Source organism: Mytilus trossulus, chromosome 9, assembly GCF_036588685.1.
Source record: "Mytilus trossulus isolate FHL-02 chromosome 9, PNRI_Mtr1.1.1.hap1, whole genome shotgun sequence".
Lineage (NCBI taxonomy): Eukaryota > Metazoa > Mollusca > Bivalvia > Mytilida > Mytilidae > Mytilus > Mytilus trossulus.
In genome coordinates, this window is record NC_086381.1 from 1111224 (window position 1) to 1133416 (window position 22193).

Consider the following 22193-nt stretch of genomic DNA (forward strand, 5'->3'; position numbering starts at 1 on the left):
TATTTTCATTCTCCGCCATACATGTATTGTGTATAATTTTGGTATTTATATTTCACTGGTGCATTCAAAAAAATAATGTTAAATTGTATATTCTATTAGCTGTATTGCTTCTGAATCAAGTATTATTATTAAAGGAATACATGAGATAGCTTTTGAACACAAGATATAATAATCTCCCTTAAAATGATTGCCTGTATATTGCAATTTCTTCAATGTTTATTGTCTTAATAAACTGTTCTAGGGGATGTTGAATGCCAACAAGCATGTAACACAACCCTAATACTTACACATATGCATACAATGTTAAAAAAAAAACTCGTAGATCCCTGACTTCGTCAATGTGTATAAGGGATATTGAGTTGTATTAGATTTCTGATAATGTCTGATAAATTAAATTGTATGTGATTCATCCTTGATCTTTTGCCCGTTTGTCTGGATAGTTTTCGCATGATAGAAACTTCACCTATTGCATAATTTTATGTTTTTTGAATACATGTGCATACCAGTTTTTTTTAGTGGTCATGTGCTTTCAATTTGACTTTTACCATTAGTATAGTCATACAGCTCCTTGTGGTAAGATGTTTTCTACTACCATATGATAGATAACTGTGCACATTAATTTGTGATAGAATTCATTATGGGCATATTTTCTGATTTAGATTGTAGTATATATTGTGTTGATACTATTGCCTAAAGTACTATTGTAGCTGCGATAAGAATCTGCAGCGGTCATGAACATTGATAGCGGTCGTGAATATCCCTGCAGTGGTCATGAACATTATATCGGTTTTGTAAATCCCTGTAGTTATTAAAATAGACGTAAAATAAATGATTTCATTCAAATATTAATCAAATTGATGAGATCAAATGTTTATTTCTTAATCCAGGAAAGGGAAGTATTTATGTTTAGTGAAGTATTGATTTTGTAGAATTGTTAGATAACTCATAACAATGTCCTATGTACCGCTCGAATATACGTATCTCATACTTTTTGGTGGGGTTCGTGTTGCTTATTCTTTAGTTTTCTTTGTTGTGTCTTGTGTTCTATTGTTTGTCTGTTTGTTTTCACTTTTTTTAGGCAGGCGTTGTCAGTTTATTTTTCGATTTATGAGTTTGACTGTCCCTTTGGTATCTTTCGTCCCTCCTTTTTGAAGATACATCGATAAAACAAAATTTAAGTGATGTATTATAAAATGTCAGTAGAAAACTATACACCACAGAACAACAAGCATGATTTAAAACAACGATATAATCATGTTATGGTCATTTAACACGAAGACTGTATAGTAAGCAAGAATATGAACCAATCATATGAAAGACTGTAAAATCTGTAAAGTACAACTGTACTTATACATATTGTAGAAGGACATGTTAATAATTCAAATTACAGTAATAATAATTAGAAAGACAGTAAAATACATTATCTTGTGTTCTAGGGTAAAGAAGGTTTGGCAGGGAAGGTCTTGAATGAAGTATTGTCTGCGTCTCCAACAAAAATAGCAGTGTTTGGACCGCAGATGTCAGACGAAGTAAAACTTTCGGGAGCTATTACACCATTCTATAATACAATTCAGGTAAATTAAACTAGTTACACTATCATGATATTATACTTAATAAATTAAAGAAAACTGACTGGTGGCAGCTGTCATTAGATTGTACGATGTGTAAGGTAAATGGGGATATTGTTTTATAACATTCGTGCATCCAAAGCGTTTTCATGATTTATCTTTACAAGGAATGCTCAATCTCAAACCTGTATGATTGCCAATTAGACAACTCTCCACAAGAGACCAAACTGACGGAGACATTACCAACTATAGGTCACTGTATGAATGACCATAAGAAACAAAGAAACAACTCCTAGAAGGAAAAACAGAATCAACATCATCTTTACTATTGAAGAATTTATATATCTATAAACGATGTCAAATTAAATTATTTACTAATGAACTGATGATACCCTGCATGCAAACAGTCCATCTGCGGGAGATACCCAGTGCTATTGTTCCATGCATGCAAACCGTCTATATGCCGCAGATACCCAGTGCTATAAAATAAACACTTTATAAATTTTATCAGAAGTCAATAATGCCTGAGGTTGTATGAACCTTATTTTCTACGTGAAACCTTAACTAATGAACTGAAAATTGTAACAATTCGCACCTGCTTTTATGCACATATATATAAGAAGTTGAGTAAAAGTTTAAATGAAACAACTTTCAATCAAAGCCACTATTTGTAAAGGTAAACCATAAATAACTAATTATGGTTTTTAACACGGACTCATTGCTCACACCGAACGGCAAGATACAAAGGGCCCCAACATGACTAGTGTAAAACCATTCAAACAGGAAAACCAACAGTCTAATATATATAGCGACAAAACAGTAGAAAACAAATGCAGCGGGTTTAAACGTTTAAATAGGTACCAACCTTCACCCTGCCCTAAAACAAGAGTGCAACATCACGACATTTTTCATCAGAATCCGTTATCTTGACAATCAAGAGTCATGTGAAATAAGTTATCACCGTATACAATAAAACAGCTTTAATTGCACCATTATGGTTAATCAGCTATCCGTGACAAAAGAGGGACGAAAGATACCAGAGGGACAGTCAAACTCATAAATCGAAAATAAATTGACAACGCCATGGCTCAAAATGAAAAGGACAAACAGACAAAAAATAGCACACATGACAACTTTTTAAAAAAGCACCGAAAAAAACGAAAAGCTGGAATCACTCTCAATGTCATGGGTGTAACAAAAAATTATGATTTTATGAATTGACAAACAACTTGTGAAATGTTTACACATTTTTTTAAATATCAAAGTAACAAAACGAATGAGCTCCAAAGAAATTTGAAATCGCAAAATTAAAAGCTTAAACACATCAAATGAATGAATAACAACTGTTATATTCCTAACTTGGTACAGACATTTCTGTAAGTAAAAAAAAGTGGATTAAACCTAGTTTTAGGGCTAGCTTAGCCTGCCACTTGTATGACAGTCGCATTAAATTCCATCATACGCTGTATTTGTGTATACCTGTCCTAAGTCAGGAGCTTGTTGTTCAAGGATGCATTTGTTTAAGTAGTTTATAAGTTTGTCTCATTTTGTATATAGATAAGACCACTGACATTCATATTTGTTATTGTTTTACATTAGTCATTTAAGGGCGTTTTATAGTTGAATGTTCGGTGTTGGCCAAGGCTCTGTGTTGACCTATTGCCCAGTGTGACTTGGATGAAGATGTGTCTCATGCACATTCATACTACATATTCTAATTTCATTATAATAGCTAAGGTTAAAATGTCAAAAAAGGGTATATGCATGCCTCTTGTATCGCCTGTCTCAATGCTCAATTATGATACTTGCAGCTTGGACAGAAAGATGAACGGACATATATTTAATCAATCAATTTCTGGCTTATGTATCAAGCTAAATTTAACTTAAAGATTTATAAAATTTCAATAAGTACTCATGAGCTGTTTCGTCGTACACCAGGTAATTGACAGTTAAATTTGCATCAATCAATTAAAATAAATTAATATTTAACTAATCATCACGATTATAGAATTATCCTCGATAATACATTAGATTAATAACAATACATAGAATCTTAAATTCCGTTAAGCAAACAGTCTCATAGACTAAAATCATTTTCATTTAAAGATTGCTGTTCATTTTTATCCGAAAATCAATATGATTCAATGAATTTTTAATATCATCGAAATTGAAAAATGTCATTTCTTAATACGATTTGTAATCAAACAAAAAAATATCTATCGTTAAGTACGTATTTCACTGTTGCGTAATTACAACGTGTTAATATTTGACATGTTATACTTTATTGTTAGTACCTCTCTTACTCAGAATTTACAATAAAACATCCATAAAAAGTAAAGGTTACCTTCAGACAGGAAGATAAGAATTGATTAAATAGTGTCAGTCCATGCATTACAAGTGTAAAGAAATAGTTATAATCTTTGTGTTAAACGATGGCTGTAATCTTAATTGCTATAAGAGACAGCAGGACAAGTATTTGAACATATGTAATGTATTTCTTTGATATTTTGTGTTAAAAGGTAAACAAATTGTATAGAAGAATGTGTTCATTAACTCATGATGAATACTTTCTACTGTTTCCGTTTAGTCTGATACATGATTGATTGGTCGTTTCATACAATCCAGTTTGTACTTGGTCTAAGAATGAACAAAAAACTGTGGAACACAGTGATAAGTCATTAAACATGAGTTATAGGTGTTACACCTGCGGGAGCAATTTCTCAGTAAAAAGTTATATTCGCATCATGTATTGTCACTAAGATATCAATTTAACTATAAGACATGTCATTCTGTGTCTTCCAGCATCTGAGCAGTCATAGATCAGTACCATTAGCGTTATATGACATAAGTTGTCGATAGCACATGTTTTAATTGAATAGAATTTGTCTTGTTAATGATTATTACTACGAAAAACATGTTATGGTCTTTACAATATTATATATTCAGATGAATTTCGTAGCAAAAACATCCACCACGAAAGACAGATCTGTATATTCAACCTTATACTCTACCAATTATATAGAAGACGATCTGAATCCATTACGTATAGCTTTGATGCAACATTTTGGTTGGAACAGAGTGGCAACCTTGGCCTATAATGATGATACATTTACATCAGTAAGTATACACTAAGTCTAACTGTGTGAAGTACAATAAGAAGATCGGGTATCATTGCAAATACCAAAAAAACCTAAACACAAGAAACCGTTTATTTATCCATCACATCTTCCTAATATGTGACCGTTACTCTACATTCAATTCTAAAATGGAACGTTCATTATGTAAACCACAGTAGACAGCTGTAGAGCAAACTTTACACAATGTGTATTCTCTCCAGAGACTATAACCAGACAATAAATATTGTAAATCTATTTAAATTTTAACCTATTTTTATAAATGAACATATTGTAAATTCTACAATTTATTACTCTTTGACATTTCTTTCAAGATACATAAGTTTAAGATTTATCTACGCATGCGCTAGGACAAGTCATCTTCAGTATCTTACTAATAAGATAGGTTGTATCACTCAAAAAGATAAAGTCAACAACTTTATATATATACTAGAAAGATAACACACAGAACACCAGGACTACTTTTTATACGTGAGTTTGAAAGATAATAAACAGAACCTCATAATAAATCAGTTACAATAAGGTTAAAAAAAGCATTGAATACAAGTTAACTATAACCAACACATAGCACAAGTTAATGATTTTACACAGTAAGGTAAATGGCCAACGAAAGTTCAATTGCTAATAGCTAACACCCAAACCTTAATAATCGATAAGTTCTGTCACTCAAACGTTCGTTGTTCTCGAAACTAAACCTATGCTTATAGACTATTTAGTGGGTGTTTCAAGGAAATATTATGATAACTCTGTGGTTAGTCGTCTTAATGTAAGTCATACCATATTCACTTATCTCTAAATTATTGAATAATAGATGTGAAGTTGATATCAATTTACCAATTAAATATTTCTTCTTTCTTCCGCCAAGACATCGATTTCATGTGTTAATAAAATTGAGAATGGAAATGGGGAATGTGTCAAAGAGACAACAACCCGTTGTTAAACGACGCTGCATGATTAAACGACGCTGCATGATTTCAGTGGACCATTGAAAATGTTTAATTACATTGTAAATATTTGTATTTTTGCAAAAAGTTTCTGTGTAAATTTATATTTTCCATTGTTATTTCAATACGTAAATGTTCTACGCTTGTGATAACATTCTCTAGTCGAATGTTAATTCTACTGTACTATTATTAGCTTTCCTTGTGTGGAAGGGAGTCTAGAAAGGAGTGGCATAGTTATCCGTGATTTTAAAAACAATAGCCCCGCATGTAGGGAACCGAAATATATCATGACAATTTCAAATGGCGATAATCAGTTTATTTTGGTCAAACGCCTTTCACGCACCAGCCTGAATCACATTTATGTTGTTTACAATTTTAGCAAATAGACGAGTTTCACCAGGCCCTTATAGACAATAACATGACACTTATAACATCTGGGATCATCACAGACCTCAGGAATGTAGAAAATCATATAACCAGGCTCAAGGTGGGTCAGTTATATATAAAAATCAAATCACAATTACAAGGTTGGTCAATAATAATATATAAAAAAGGTCAGTTAATACATGTACATAGAAGGGCTACATTTTTCAGCATGATGTTGACAACTTAAACCACAACGAACGTCGATTGATATTGCAATACTAATATGTCATTAATGTATCATTTGCTAAAAAAAAATGCAACTGTCATACAAGTGAGAGGTTTGGCTAGCTACAAAGCCTGGTTTAATTCACCATTTTTTTTTCATAAGGATATACCTGTGCCAAGTCAGACTAATAACAGTTATTTTCCATTCATAAGATCAATGGTATCAACAAAACAAGCAATATTTATTTTAAACTAAAAAAATGAATTTTTCTTTTATTTTGAAGATATTTGTTGGAGTAAGATATGTCACAATTGGTTAAATTTTAGATGAGACGAAATTTAAGTTAACTGAATAACTAGGCATACTGAATTAAATCATTTTTATATGAAGATTTTATTTTTTTAGAAAATTTTAATTACAGCGTGATTGTTTTCATCATAACTTTGTCCTCGGTTGACGAATAATTTATTCGAGTGTGTATGTGTTTATAATTTTCTGTCTTAAATACTGTTTCCAATCGCTATTTTTTTTTACAACACTAGGAGTTTAAATGTAATCTTGTCTGAAAAATCTATTACTTTTATTTCACAAGCGCGTGTCAACTTTCTTTTTGGGGGGAAAATGCTGTATAGAATTTAATACAAACATTAAGAGAGGTTTGCGTTAAAAGTACATCTTAGTTTGGAACTGTCCTGAATATCTTTTATTTTTGAAACCATAGCGATTCCTTTTAATTTTTATTTAAAAAAGATGACATCACTCTGTTAATTCAGTTTCCATGATTTTGTACTGAGTGTTTATCAATGTCATGATCCTGTAATCTTCGGCAACAAACTTTGTAGTTAATTAGCCTGCGATCAACAATTACCACAAGAAATGTTATTTGTCTATCTATCATACGTTATAGAGTGTTAAACATATGTTTGAAAAGACGTGCAAAAAGACCGCAATTAAGTAATGTGATATAGAAATTTTTATCAAATCTTTACCCCTTTGTGTGTTTGGGTTTGTTTTTGTTGACTTCAGTCTTCCTGTTGTTTTCTGTTTTCCTCTTATAGTTTGAGTGTTTATTACCGTATTTGCCCCCCCCCCCCCAAATCGGTTTATGTCATTTAAACAGTGGTATACTACTGTTGTTGCCTTTATTTAAGTATATGTCCATGCATTAAATCAATAATTTCTTCTGGAAAGTTCATAGTTATCAAGGTACCAGGATTATAATTTAGTGCGCCAGACGCGCGTTTCGTCTCATCAGTGACGCTCATATCAAAATATTTATAAAGCCAAACACGTACAAAGTTGAAGAGCAATTAGGATAAAAAATTCCAAAAAGTTGTGCCAAATACGGCTAAGGTAATCTATGCCTGAGATCAGATATAAGATAATCCTTAGTTTTTCGTCAAATTTAAAGTTTTGTACACAGGAAATTTATAAAAATGAACACATACTTAACTAGCTTTCTAAATATTTTACAGCAATATGATTCCAGGGTGATTGTTGCTGCCTTCAGAAGCTCAGCTGCGACAACTATTTTCTGTGAGGTAGGATCAATTGTTTATTGGGATTATAAAACTAATAAAACTGATATAAGAAAATTATTGTTGATCTTAAAAGGAATTTTCAGTTGAAATTGATTTTGAAATTAAAAATTGCTCTACAAAATTGAAAACTAGTTGCAAGGTTAGCATTAAAAAAATAAACTATGATCATTCCAATAAAAAATAACAACTATACATATAGCGATCATTTGATTTCGGAATAAACATTCCTAAAAACACAATTAATTACGTTCTTTGTATTGTCGTTTATTTTATTGGTCTGTATGACGCTAGGTTTATATTATTTCCCTTACTTTAATGATACAAATGACTTTATTGCATTTGTTAATGATTCCTCATAAATATAGAAAATTAGTTGCAATAAGAATTAAAAAAATACTCTTGTTATCCCACATTCAAGAAGATATCATTTTATTAGGATGAGATTTTAGTGAATCATGATTCCTAAGTTGCCCCAATAATCATGATTCCTCAGTTGCCCCAAGAAACATTTTAATTTAACAGCAAATTGGATAAATAACCTTGTTTGTTTTGTATAGAATACCTAAACCTCACAAAACTTCGTACAAACAACATTGCCAGTTTATCTGCAAGTTCAACTCAATAAGTTTCCATTAGATTGACAGTGATAGAGAGTCTTGCGTAAATAAAGGCAACAGTAGTATACCGCTGTTCAAAACTCATAAATCAATGGAGAAAAAAAACAAAATCGGGGTAACAAACTAAAACCGAGGGAAACGCATTAAATATAAGAGGAGAACAACGACACAACACTGAAATGTAAAACACACAGAAACGGACCAAGCATCAGACAAAATCCCACGAGAATAACAAATATAACATCAAAACCAAATACATGAATTTGAGATAGACAAGTACCGTGTCCCGTCTTATATTAATATATCAAAAATAAAAGAAAACAAACGACACAACGTTAAAATGTATCACACACAGAAACGAACAATAATATAACAATGGCCATCTTCCTGACTTGGTACAGGACATTTTTAAAGGGAACAAAATGGTGGGTTGAGTCTGGTTTTGTGGCATGCCAAACCTCGCACTTTAATGGCAATGTTAAATATAACATTGAAATAACAACATAATATTACAGGACTACAATACAAATAAATAGGAGAACATATTAGACAAAGAAACACATGATTAATAGATAATAAAAAGCATCAGGTTTAAAATTCAATACCCCAAAAACGCACCTCGTCCACACAAGACTCACCAGTGACGCCCAGATATAAAAGATCGAAAGTGAACAAAAAGTACAACAGTTGTAAAGTACAGAAGATCAAAAGTTGTAAAAGGTTGTAAAGTATTTACTCGTGTAGTGATAATGACCATATGTGGATTCTAAAGAACTTCTGAATAACCTAAAATATCGATCTTTTTCTAAAATAATTTCTATCAAAACCCTTGATTGTTCAACCTTGTAAACAACCGTACCAATTCCTCAGGGAAAGTGAAAAAATATTTGAAAGATATAATTCACAATACAATATGAATATGGTAGCATGTCCTATAAGTTTTCAACTATGTGATTCCAAACGGTATATAATGTTAATATTTGGCTAAAGGTTAAAACATACTCCCACACAGAGGAACAGTGATCAGTTTGCTGGAGATTATTTTATTAGCACCATATACGAATTTGGAATTTTTTCAACAAATTGCCGGCATTTCTATTGGAACGAACTGTTTGCCTGTCCTTGACAACCTTGTTCATTCCGTTAACCTTCCAAACGTTTGTGATTTTGTTCAATTAAAATATCCTCTAGAACTAGAAATTTAAGAAACAAAAGACACTACCCTGCCTCATTCTCATTTAGTTATAGTTGTTGAACAGCGGGAGCAATTTCTCAGTTAGAAGTTATATTCGCATTATAAAACTGTCACTAAGATGTCAATTTATTTATAGAAAATGATATTTTGGGTCTTCCATCATCATGTTTCTGAACAGTCATAGTTCAGTACCATTAGCGTAAGTTGACATAAGTTGTCAATAGCACATTTTTTAATTGAATAGAATTTGTTAGTTATAAAAAAAAATGGTCTATATTGTTTATTTTTTTTTATTAAATATATAAGTGTTTTTAAATAATATTACTAAGACAATCATTTTATGGTCTCTACAATATTAAAAACTTCTATATCGATTAGCCTGTATTTTGCCATATTTATTTGACATGGCTTGGTACTTATAAATTATGGCATTGTATTATTGTCCTATGGTAAAGTTTTTGTATTTTTGTCTTATATTTATGCTACACAGCTACTTTTGCATAGGTACATTTTGTGTACTAAAAATCTGTAGTACTGAAAATTTACTTTTAATATTCAGTACTATTTTGTTACTTTAAAATTATTGTAATATTTAGGTACTTGTATTTTACAGTACTTAATTTGATCTTGAAATTAAGGTACTGCAGATTTGTGGTTACTATCGTTATATTTTTAGAATTTTGAAAGTTTTTCTATTTCAAATCTCTTAAAATTATGATTTTCAAACATGGAATATTTTAGCACAAATCAAGTACTGTAAAAAACAAGTACCTAACTATTAGAATAATTCTGTAACCCTATTGTTGGACATTTTTACTTACTATGTCTGTTTGTTTTGTGTAAATATTAGATGTCAATATAATAAAATTCTATGCGATTATCATAGAGTGTGGTCTTGAGGAAACGATGATAAGCCGTTGGAAGGGGACGATAAATGACTTATTCGTGTTAAAAGAGAGCCCTATCTCTTGCATGTTAAAGACATCCTTGTAAATTTCGAAAAAGAGTAGGCTAATGCCACTACAAGGCAGCACTCGCACCCGCAAAGCGGCAAGGGATTAATATAAGTTGCAAAACTTGTTTCCAAATCCACTCTAAATAAATACGTCTAAACTAAACTACAAATATAAGGTTTGTTTAGCTATAAACCAGGTTTACTCCTCCATTTTTAACATTATGAAAAGGCTGTACAAATTAATGAACATGAAAGTTATTATTCATTCGTTTGATATGTTTAAGCTTTGATTTTACAATTTGCTTGGAGACTTTCCTTTTAGAGTTTTTCTCAGAGTATTTGTTGTTTGGTTAGTACTTCAAAAGGTATAAACAAAATACATATCATTTCTATGGGTAAAACCTAAATACATTGGACATAATGAGATTAATTGATTTTTTAATATTCATGTATACAAATCAATTACGTTCTTTTTATTGTCGTGGTTGTTTTATCATTTGTCACTCATTTTACACTGTTTAGTTCATACTTTTTTAATACACATACCTTTGTCGTTTTATTTTCATTATCTAGACAATAGTGTAAACTAGTAAGAATGTCGATATAAAAGGCTCTCTTTAATGATTATCAAATTAATCATATATTTAGCTATGCTTTATATAACCCATATAAGCCAGCATTATGAGACTTAAAGTTAACAAGCCATATAATAGATACTTCGTGAAAGGCAATCTCATTAGTTTATACAGGTTAAGAGCAATCAGGCATTTGACTTATCTTTTGTATTGCAAATATATCTACCGCGAATCATTATGATTATCTTCAATCGACTAAACTGAAATGTAACATGTAGAACATTTATATTAAAGATGGCGTGCTTACTATTATAGAAATTCTTAATCTATGCATTATGTTAACTTACAGATACTTTTTACTTTGCCAGGTGTCTTTAAGATGTTTAATCCACCAGTTTCTAAATAAGACAATGTCTGTACCAAGTCAGGAATATGAGTATTCGTTTTTTGTGTTTAAGCTTTTAATTTGGCATTCAATTATTTTCCGTTTTGCATATTCCTCGAATTCGAAGTTAAGTATTTTTGTCGTTTTACTTTTTACTGACTGTTGGTCGAGTTCGGCTACTTTTGATATTTCCCTTTTCAGTAGTAAGTTATTTAATTCTTTGCTTTATTTTTACACTTTTACTTTGTTTTTAAAATTCAATTTCCCAATATATTGAACTGTCAATTATAAAACGTATTCGACAAAATGTAGTGATGAAAGAGCTGTACAGTTAAGCATGTAACTTATTTGACTCTATGTAGTATTCATAAGGTTTTACTGTAAATGAAGTAGCTTTGTCGACAAAATGTAATTCTTATGTGATTGTACTGTTAAGGGTGTAACTTGGGCGACACCATGTAGTGATCATGAGGCTGAACTGATAATAATATAAATTGTTCGACAAAATATAGTTTCCATAAACCCTGTACTGTTAATTGTGTTTAAGAAAATGTAGTGCTTATGAGGTTGTATTTAAAAGTGTAACTTAATTGATAAAATGTAGTGATAACGAGGTTTTGCTCTCTAATTTTAAGGTTTATAAGCAGAAACTGTTCGGAAGACGATACACTTGGATATTAACCGGTGCTTCAATGTACCGGAACTGGATCAAAAATGCAGATGTCAAGGATATTACCTGTACTAAAGCTAACTTGTATGAAGCGGCTGATTACATGATAACACTGGACCAAAATCAACTTAGTTCAGAAACCAAAGTTACTATTTCTGGAAGGGTAAGCTAAAGTTCATTTATCATCATGAACTATCTTTGTATTATCATTATTATGTTGTCTCGTGTTATTCCTTATTGTGCTTACTATATAGAAGCTTCAATAGAATAATGTATATTCCTCAGCATACGTTTACATTCAGCTTTCGTATATTCCTAAACATCTTTATAAATCGACGACGAAATTGGCAGTGATATTCGCTAACTTTATTGTTATGATTTTAACTTCTATAGAAGTACATAAATAATTTTACTTTTAAATATCATAGCAAATGAGGACGATAATAAGTATAATAATATGACAAACAAAATTAATAATGAAAAAACTAACATGATTATTTTTCTTGTCATCAGACACCGGCGGAGTATGATTCGTGGATGAAAAGCGAGGCATCTAATACACCGTATAGTATAACAAGATCTCATCCCTGGATTTATGATGCCGTCTGGGCTTTAGCACTAGGGCTCAATAATAGTCTGAAATATTTGAATGGCAGTAAACTAGAAGAGTTTAACTATGACAGGTCTGACATAAGAGAATGTATCATAAAAGGCATGGACGAAGTTAGTTTTGATGGAGTATCGGTGAGTTTGACATAATTTCATATAATTGGATCTGAGTATATATCATATCTGCCTGCAAATATCCAAGTCTTATAGCCAACGGTTTAAGAGAACTGTCAAACAGACCAAAAAGATAGAAAAATTACATGAGTAGTCAAAACAGTTGACGTTTAAAAACAAAACCAAACACGGTTGAATCGAGTGTATATGTGTCTATGTTAAAATAATCAAGCATAAATGTGGTACATTTTCATGTCCAATGGTCAAAAGTAGAATCAGAAAAAATACTGAACTCCGAGGAAAATTCAATACGGAAAGTCACCAATTAAATGGCAAAATCAAAAGCTTAAACCAATCAAACAAATGGATAACAAGAATTACTGACTTGGTACAGACATTTTCTAATGATGACAAGTTGTCTAAAAAGTTACTTCTGTGACTTTAGCCAGTCAAAACTGAAGTTGTGAATCAGACCCCGCACATGCGGGTGCACTCCACTCTCACCTGATTTGACTAGGATAGAGCTTCTTCCGTCAATAAAAACTGGTCGCTACTGAATAGCCCATAATCGTTGCTCAAATATAACGTTAAAACACAAAAAAATAAAATAAAATAAATGTTCAAGTTTATGCTAAATATAGTTTAAACTCATCATTGCAAGAATGATATGTGATTAGTATATCTACGGTACAGTGCAAAATATGCAAAGGCGAATTTCCAATTAGTACATTAACATGGATTTTTTGTTTTGTGGATCAAGTACTGGATTACTTCTTTTTACATAATTAGTATTAGCTTTTTCTTTGGGATCGACTCTAAGAAAGATTTGGGTTAAAGTGTCATATAAATCAAGCTGTTACATGTCAAATACGAGGAGTTTTGTGATATAAATTAAAAAAATATTGATATGATTACTTTCCATTATTTGGTAATCGATCAATGGTTGTATATACAACTGTTCTGGTTAAGTAACTATGGACAGCAGATCAATGAGTCATTAAGAATATATTCCATTTCAAGAAACACTGATAAGAATCTGTATTGTAGGGACCAGTATCATTCAAGGATGGGAGACGTATAGGACAATCATTTATACAACTAAATAAAGGTAATGCTTAGTCCGTTTCTGTGTGTGTTACATTTTAATGTTGTGTCGTTGTTCGCCTCTTATATTTAATGCGTTTACCTCAGTTTTAGTTTGTTACCCTAATTTTGTTTTTTGTTCATAGATTTTAAACAGCGGTATACTACTGTTGCCTTTATTTAATATACTCTCTCATTAGATCTTTCTAACAATGATATAACATATTTTGATTGAATCCATCATTTAAACATAATTCCATATCCACTACTGAACCTAATCTGCTAATATTGTATCTGTATTATGTAACGGAAAATTATACGAAATTTGATAAGTCCTTAATAGAACCAGTCATGTTCTTAGTGAAGAATTACTAAGTTGTTTGAATTACTACTTATTTTTTAATCATCCATTAGTCCGATCAAATATTGATACAACAATAGATAAATACACTCATTATAGATTCCAGGAGTGAAATTTTATATTTGCGCCAGACGCAAGCTTATCAAGGCGGTTAATTGGTGATAATTAGATTTCTTATCATGATGCCGATATAGATAATGTTAAGCGGATTAATCCATATAATGACATATTACGCAATTTCATGTAAAAGCGTAAAAGACACAGATAGACGATTCCAAATCAGAATCTTTAACAAACGTTATGATTTCAACTTTCCAATCGTCAACTTCCCATTTCCCATTTCTCAACAGTAGCATATTATGACATACCGCATCAGCTCCCTCTTTCATTTCATGCTATTATCTTAGTGTGTATGTGTTATCCTAGTTGAATCTTTTCAATGCATTTGTATGTGATATGTGTCTTCAAATTATTATTTTTTTTATTTGACAGGAGACAACAGAACGGATGCTGGTCGTTTTGATCCTTACACCGGAAGTATCACGTGGGATGTGACTCCATCGTCTTTATGGCCAGGTAAGTATTTAAACCTCAAATTAACTTATCATAGATTAGAGGATTGCAGACGCGCATTTCGCCTAAAAGATACTCATCAGTGACGCTCGAATAAAATAAATAAAAAGGCAAAAGTATTTGAAGCCAATTTTGTTACTGCAGACAAGTTAAAAATCAATGTAATGTTATCCCTTTGTACTGATGGAACTAATCTTCAAAGCGCTAAAATCAAGGAAATGCTATCCCTTTGTCCTGATGGTAATAATATTCAAAGCGCTAAAATCAACGTAATGTTATCCCTTTGTCCTGATGGTACTACAGACAAGTTAAGATCAATGTAATGTTATCCCTTTGTCCTGATGGTACTACAGACAGGTTGAGATCAATGTTATGTTATCCTTTTGTCCTGATGGTACTACAGACAGGTTAAAATCAATGTAATGTTATCTCTTTGTCCTGATGGTACTACAGACAGGTTAAAATCAATGTAATGTTATCCCTTTGTCCTGGTGGTACTAATATTCAAAGCACTAAAATCAATGTAATGTTATCCCTTTGTCCTGATGGTAATAAAGACAGGTTAAAATCAATGTAATGTTATCCCTTTGTCCTGGTGGTACTACAGACAGGTTAAAAATCAATGTAATGTTATCCCTTCGTCCTGATGGTACTACAGACAGGTTAAGATCAATGGAATGTTATCCCTTTGTACTGATGGTACTAAAGACAGGTTAAAAATCAATGTAATGTTACCCATTTTGTCCTGATGGTACTACAGACAGGTTAGAAATCAATGTAATGTTATCCCTTTGTCCTAATGGTACTACAGACAGGTTAAGATCAACGTAATGTTATCCCATTTGTCCTGCTGGTACTAGAGACAGGTTAAGATCAATGTAATGTTATCCCTTTGTACTGATGGTACTACAGACAGGTTAAGATCAATGTAATGTTATCCTTTTGTCCTGATGGTACTACAGACAGGTTAAAATCAATGTAATGTTATACCTTTGTCCTGATGGTACTACATACAGGTTAAAATCGATGTAATGTTATCCCTTTGTCCTGATGATATTACAGACAAGTTAAAATCAATGTAAGGTTATCCCTTAGTCCTGGTGGTACTAATATTCAAAGCGCTAAAATCAATGTAATGTTATCCCTTTGTCCTGATGGTACTACAGACAGGTTAAGATCAATGTAATGTTATCCTTTTGTCCTGATGGTACTTCAGACAGGTTAAAATCAATGTAATGTTATCCCTTCGTCCTGATGGTACTACAGACAGGTTAAGATCAATGGAATGTTATCCCTTTGTACTGATGGTACTAAAGACAGGTTAGAAATCAATGTAATGTTATCCCTTTGTCCTGATGGTACTACAGACAGGTTAAGATCAACGTAATATTATCCCTTTGTCCTGATGGTACTACAGACAGGTTAAGATCAATGTAATGTTATCCCTTTGTACTGATGGTACTACAGACAGGTTAAGATCAATGTAATGTTATCCTTTTGTCCTGATGGTACTACAGACAGGTTAAAATCAATGTAATGTTATACCTTTGTCCTGATGGTACTACATACAGGTTAAAATCGATGTAATGTTATTCCTTTGTCCTGATGATACTACAGACAGGATAAAATCAATGTAAGGTTATCCCTTAGTCCTGGTGGTACTAATATTCAAAGCGCTAAAATCAATGTAATGTTAACCATTTGTCCTGATGGTACTACAGACAGATTAAGATCAATGTAATGTTATTCTTTTGTCCTGATGGTACTACAGACAGGTTAAAATCAATGTAATGTTATCCCTTTGTCCTGATGGTACTACAGACAGGTTAAGATCAAGTAATGGTACCCCTTTGTCCTGATGGTACTACAGACAGGTTAAGATCAATGTAATGATACTAATATTCAAAGCTCTAAATCATGATCTATTGATTAATTTGGTTTTGAATACGACTTCGTATTGTTTTAATGTTTTTTCTCGTAAAGGCAAACTACAAAAAAAAAGGAAATTCTAACATTTATATACACATGGAAAAAGAGTATTGCAACACCAAATTTAAATTGAAATTAAAACAACACTGTTTATTTTTTTGTGATATAATTTGTTAAAATATAACTGGTTAAACATTATCTAAATGTTACCTGAGTTTGATCAATAATTATCGACTCGATAATTTCTTATCTGCACATGCAACTGCTGTACTCGTTAACAGCAAAACAGGTGTTTGTATCCTCATTGGTTTTAACACTTTAAATAACCAAGTTTATAAAGTTATGTGATTGACACATTGTAATGGGTCCTCCACAACTCTTAACCGCACAAAGACGGCAGATTATCAGCATGAGAGAAGCAGGAATGTCGCTGTGATATCCGCACGTATTGTTAGTCATCGCCATTCCACTATTAGTCGTTTTGAGAATAAAAATCAGGCGATGTTAAAGATTATCCAACATTTTTTTTGTCCAAGATCAAAAAGAACCCCTATGCCATCTGCTAGGGAAAATCAAGCATAATGAAGCTTGGTCAGAAAGAAATCTATTGCATACAATACAATCCTAAAAAGAGAGTGTTGGGCATACAGTAGCTTTTTAACAAAAATTGTTCCAGATCGACTTATCCCTACTGGTTATCGTGCGATCAGACCATTTCAGGGACCTTTGCTTACGAACAGACACACAGTTGTCCGTATCCAATGTAGTGTAGAGCTCGCCAAAGTTGGAAATTAGTATTGTGTAGGAAGATCCATTGTTCCAATGGAATTCGGTTCATCTTCCTTGGCCCGATCGTAGCCCGGATTTGATCCATATCAAGCATATATGGGACACTTTTGGGCAAAATATGCACGAAAGGACACCCCAGTTTAAACACGTGATGAAATAAACAATGCTATTCATCAGAAATGGTTTCTTCTACCTTAGCAACAAATAAGTCGATTTATGGCAGGAATCAGAAGACGTTAAGTGGTGGTTAACCGTTTGAATGGAGGCTGCGCACAAAGTACTAATTCTTTGGCATATAAAGATCAACCATGATGTGAACAATCATCTTAAGATTAATTTTGAAATGTCTGACATTGTAAAGTTCGACTACAGTAAAAGTTGTAAAATGCAGTTTTTAGCACAAAAAAACTTAATTTTGTTATTAAAATTGTGGTTAGATAAATCTTTTTTTTTCAAAATTTTGTTGTTCGTATAAATTCCAATATTATCATAAACTATGTTTTAATTTTATTTTACAAATAATTTATCACATTCCATCGAAAATAATAGGCTGATTTTTCAAATTTTAAAAAATTAAGGTGTTGCAATACTTTTTTTCCATGTTTATATGTTGAAAGTCAAAGTAAATAATGAAATTGTAGAACACTTTAAACAAAAATATACAATCAGAGGAAGTCTTGTGAATGTCATCTTAATTTGGGCGGAGCGGAGAAAACTTAATTCTAGTTACTTGTTTTTACCTCATTTCTGAACATCAAACTTACCTAACAAATATCTCTGCGTCATTTATATTTCATAAAACAAAATCTTAGATAATACCTGTACCAAGTCAAGAATATGACAGTTGTTTTCCATTCGGTTGATGTGTTTAAAATTTTGATCTTGAGATAGGATAAATGACTTTCCGTTTGTTGTGGAGTAGTATTCTTACTACTTCACTTTTTTCAAGCAAATAAAACGGTACTTTGAAATTAAAAATGTAATAATGGTAGATCAATACTTCGATGAAATATACATACATTTTATTAACTAGGTAATAAAATTCCAAAGGATGGCTCTAAAACACAAACAGAATTGCTTGCATCTTCCATAGCTGCAGTTATTATCCTTGGAATATTAACATCCTTCGGATTGTTTGGAGCCATTGGACTTCTCATTTTCAACATTTTCTATAGAAAAAACAGGTAAATAAAACATCAGATGTCAAATAAACGGCTTCATAACGTGAGTATGCTGGAAATATTTTAAGTTTGGGGACAAATTTAGTATGTGTCTGCATTTAAACGGCACATACAACTAACGAATGTTTAAAGACCAACATACAATCGTAGATATAGGAAGATGTGGTGTGAGTGCCAATGAGACAACTCTCCATCCAAACAACAATTCAAAAATTAAACCATTATAGGTTAAAGTACGGCCTTCAACACGGAGCCTTGGCTCACACCGAACAACAAGCTATAAAGGGCCCCTAAATAACTAGTGTAAAACCATTCAAACGGGAAAACCAACGGTCTAATCTATATAAACAAAACGAGAAACGAGAAACACGTATATATTACATAAACAAACGACAACTACTGTACATCAGATTAGTCATTTTTTTCTATTTAACATTCAAAACTCTAAAAACAAGTTTCAGTTGACAATTTTGATATGTCTGTTTGACAAATAATTGATGCATTGGTAGATGTTCATGCATGTTAAGAGGAGATATATATTTCCGATTGCTGATATATGTCTGATGAATACGAATTAGCACCAAATAATTAATTACATTTCTAAAAGGTATTCATTCCTTGTCAAAATGTTTGAAAAAAGAAAAAATCAAGTATATTTACATCATATTTTCATATTTTCACAATAAAAGATACTAATCTAAATATTTGTTATAGGCATATTAAGATGTCAAGTCCAAAAATAAACAACATAATTATATGTGGAGGTATCATTATGTTTGTGTCTGTGTATGTATCTATGATGGAGTATCTTAACTTGGTGGAGAATGGAGCACTCTGTATGGTAAATACTAATAAATAGAAAAATTAGACGCTAGTCAAAAGAGAAAGTTCAAATTGCATGTTCCAAGTCAGGAAAATGGCAGTTGTTATTCCTTCGATTGATGTGTTAAAGCTTCTAGTTGAGCCGTTTGATTAGTTTTGAATTTCGCACTTCGTTTTTTTTTTTTTCGTTTTTTTTTTCTCTGTTTTCAGATTAGACACAGTAGAATAATATCTGCTTATTCTTTCGAATCGCATTACATATTCCCCAGTCTTCCTATTGGTGTTTCTTTTTGGTGTTTTGTTAACTTGTTTGTCTTTTATTCCTCTTTCGTTCCTTGACATCACTCTATCAGTTTATTCGGTGTGAATTTGTATGGTCCCTTTGGTCTTTTTCGTTCCTTGACATTACACTGTCAGTTTATTTCGATGTGCATTTTTAGGGTCCCTTTGGTCTCTTTCGTTCCTTGACAGCACACTGTCAGTTTTTTTCGATGTGAATTTTTATGGTCCCTTTGGTCTCTTTCGTTCCTTGACATCACACTGTCAGTTTATTTTGATGTGAATTTGTATGGTCCCTTTGTTCTCTTTCGTTCCTTGACATCACACTGTCAGATTATTTCGATGTGAGTTTTTATGGTCCCTTTGGTCTCTGTTGTTCCTTGGCATCACACTGTCAGTTTATTTCCATAGCAACACGAACCCTTAGTAACGAAAGTATATATAAGGTTTTTGCTACATAAACAAGAAAACCGTTTGTGGTCTATTGCAGCATATATCGGTTTAAAAGAAAATAACGGAAAACAGTGTGTTCAAAGACAAGTAATCATGCTGGACTAAACCAGCGAACGTTATCAGTTATAGACGGGTATTTTCTTCTCGCAAGATTAACGTCATAACATTCCCTGTATTACAAATGCAACACGCTGGTGATTTTGTGGTACTGATGGCATATGCATGGTGTTATCAAAATAATTTGAACACTATATCTTAAACAAAGACCATTCATTTGAAAAATATATATATAGTGTTGGTCTGTATTGTAACTTTTCTTTTCTTACCCTATATTCTAAATTTACACAAGAGCTGTCGTTTTAAAACATTGACAAATTGGTTTTTGCGAGATGTAAATGGTTGACATATAAACTGATAATTTTTGGCACTGAACATTCAATAGAAAATATGTTTCGACCATATTATGGTTGCTCTGAACAAAGGAAAGATATGGGTTTTTTTTTCCAGAATAGCCATAACCCAGCTTATTGAAACGACTAAAAAGTTAAGTCGATGCAAAAAATCCAATGTTTATCAAATCACTTGCTTTGGCATTCAATAAACGTCGTCAATGCATTACATATTCTTCTCATTCTGATGACATTTAGGAAACTTCGATGCAAATCAAACTCCGAGAAAAAATACTGTAGGCAAACATTTGCTTACATATAAATTTATTAACGATTAACAGTCATTATATTGACGTTTATCCATTTATCTGCCCAACCACAAACCGTAGTATTGGTTCATAAAACCTCACCATAGATACCAGAAATCAACTTTTTAAGAGTGACAAGGACTTTAGTTGGCAACAAATGAAGGCAATAGGAGTATAACGCTGTTCGAAACTCATAAATCGATTGAGAAAAAAACAAATGCGGGTTACAAACTAAAATTGAGGGAAACGCATAAATATATGAGAAGCACAACGATACAACAGAAACACAACATTAAAATGTAACAAAACAGAAACGGACTATAATATAACAAAGGCCATGTTCCTGACTTGGTACAGGACCACAAAAAATCCCTTTTTAACGGTAAAGTTAATTATAACATTAAAATGACAACATTACATGACAAGACTAAAATACAAATAAATTGGAGAACCTATCTGTCTTTCAATTAGTATATTTTCAGAATTATCGTTTAACAAATTTATTTTCAGTTAAGCTCCTGGTTCTTAGCAATAGGATTTACCTCAGCATTTGGTGCATTGTTCTCAAAGACATGGAGAGTTCATGTCTTGTTTCATAATAACAGTATTAAGAAAAAGGTTTGTTTATTGAATAATTGAAAGTGTTTAATTTTCTGCATTATAATACATGTTCCATGTCAGAAATATGACAGATGCTTTACATTTATTTAATATGTTTGAGCTTTTGATTTTGAAATCATAAAGTACTTTTTTGTTTAGGTAGACATTTTGTTGTTTTACTTTAGACAACATATGCAATAACATGCTTCATATGATGAAATCATAATCTTTCAATCAGTTTAATTGAAATCTGGAGCTGGCATGTCAGATAACTGCTAGTAGTCTGTTGGTATTTATGTATTATTGTCATTTTGTTTATTTTCTGTAGTTACATCTTCTGACATCAGACTCGGACTTCTCTTGAACTGAATTTTAATGTGCGTATTGTTATACGTTTACTTTTCTACATTGGATAGAGGTATAGGGGGAGGGTTGAAATCTCACAAACATCGTTTAACCCCGCCGCATTGTTGCGCCTGTCCCAACTCAGGAGCCTCTGGTCTTTGCTAGTCTTGTATTAATTTAAT

The 22193-nt window shown here is 32.0% G+C and overlaps 1 protein-coding gene across 1 annotated transcript in view; it reads left to right on the forward strand.

Moving 5' to 3' along the window:
• The window catches only part of LOC134683541 (gamma-aminobutyric acid type B receptor subunit 2-like), a 37946-nt gene that overhangs the window by 8305 nt on the left and 7448 nt on the right, over window positions 1-22193 (forward strand). Inside the window, exons 2-12 of the mRNA XM_063542853.1 lie at window positions 1437-1574; window positions 4515-4685; window positions 6026-6133; window positions 7714-7779; window positions 12142-12339; window positions 12690-12920; window positions 13947-14007; window positions 14836-14919; window positions 18668-18818; window positions 19530-19656; window positions 21577-21684. Of these exons, the coding sequence (XP_063398923.1) occupies window positions 1437-1574; window positions 4515-4685; window positions 6026-6133; window positions 7714-7779; window positions 12142-12339; window positions 12690-12920; window positions 13947-14007; window positions 14836-14919; window positions 18668-18818; window positions 19530-19656; window positions 21577-21684 (1443 nt within the window). The remainder of the gene's footprint in view (window positions 1-1436; window positions 1575-4514; window positions 4686-6025; window positions 6134-7713; window positions 7780-12141; window positions 12340-12689; window positions 12921-13946; window positions 14008-14835; window positions 14920-18667; window positions 18819-19529; window positions 19657-21576; window positions 21685-22193) is intronic.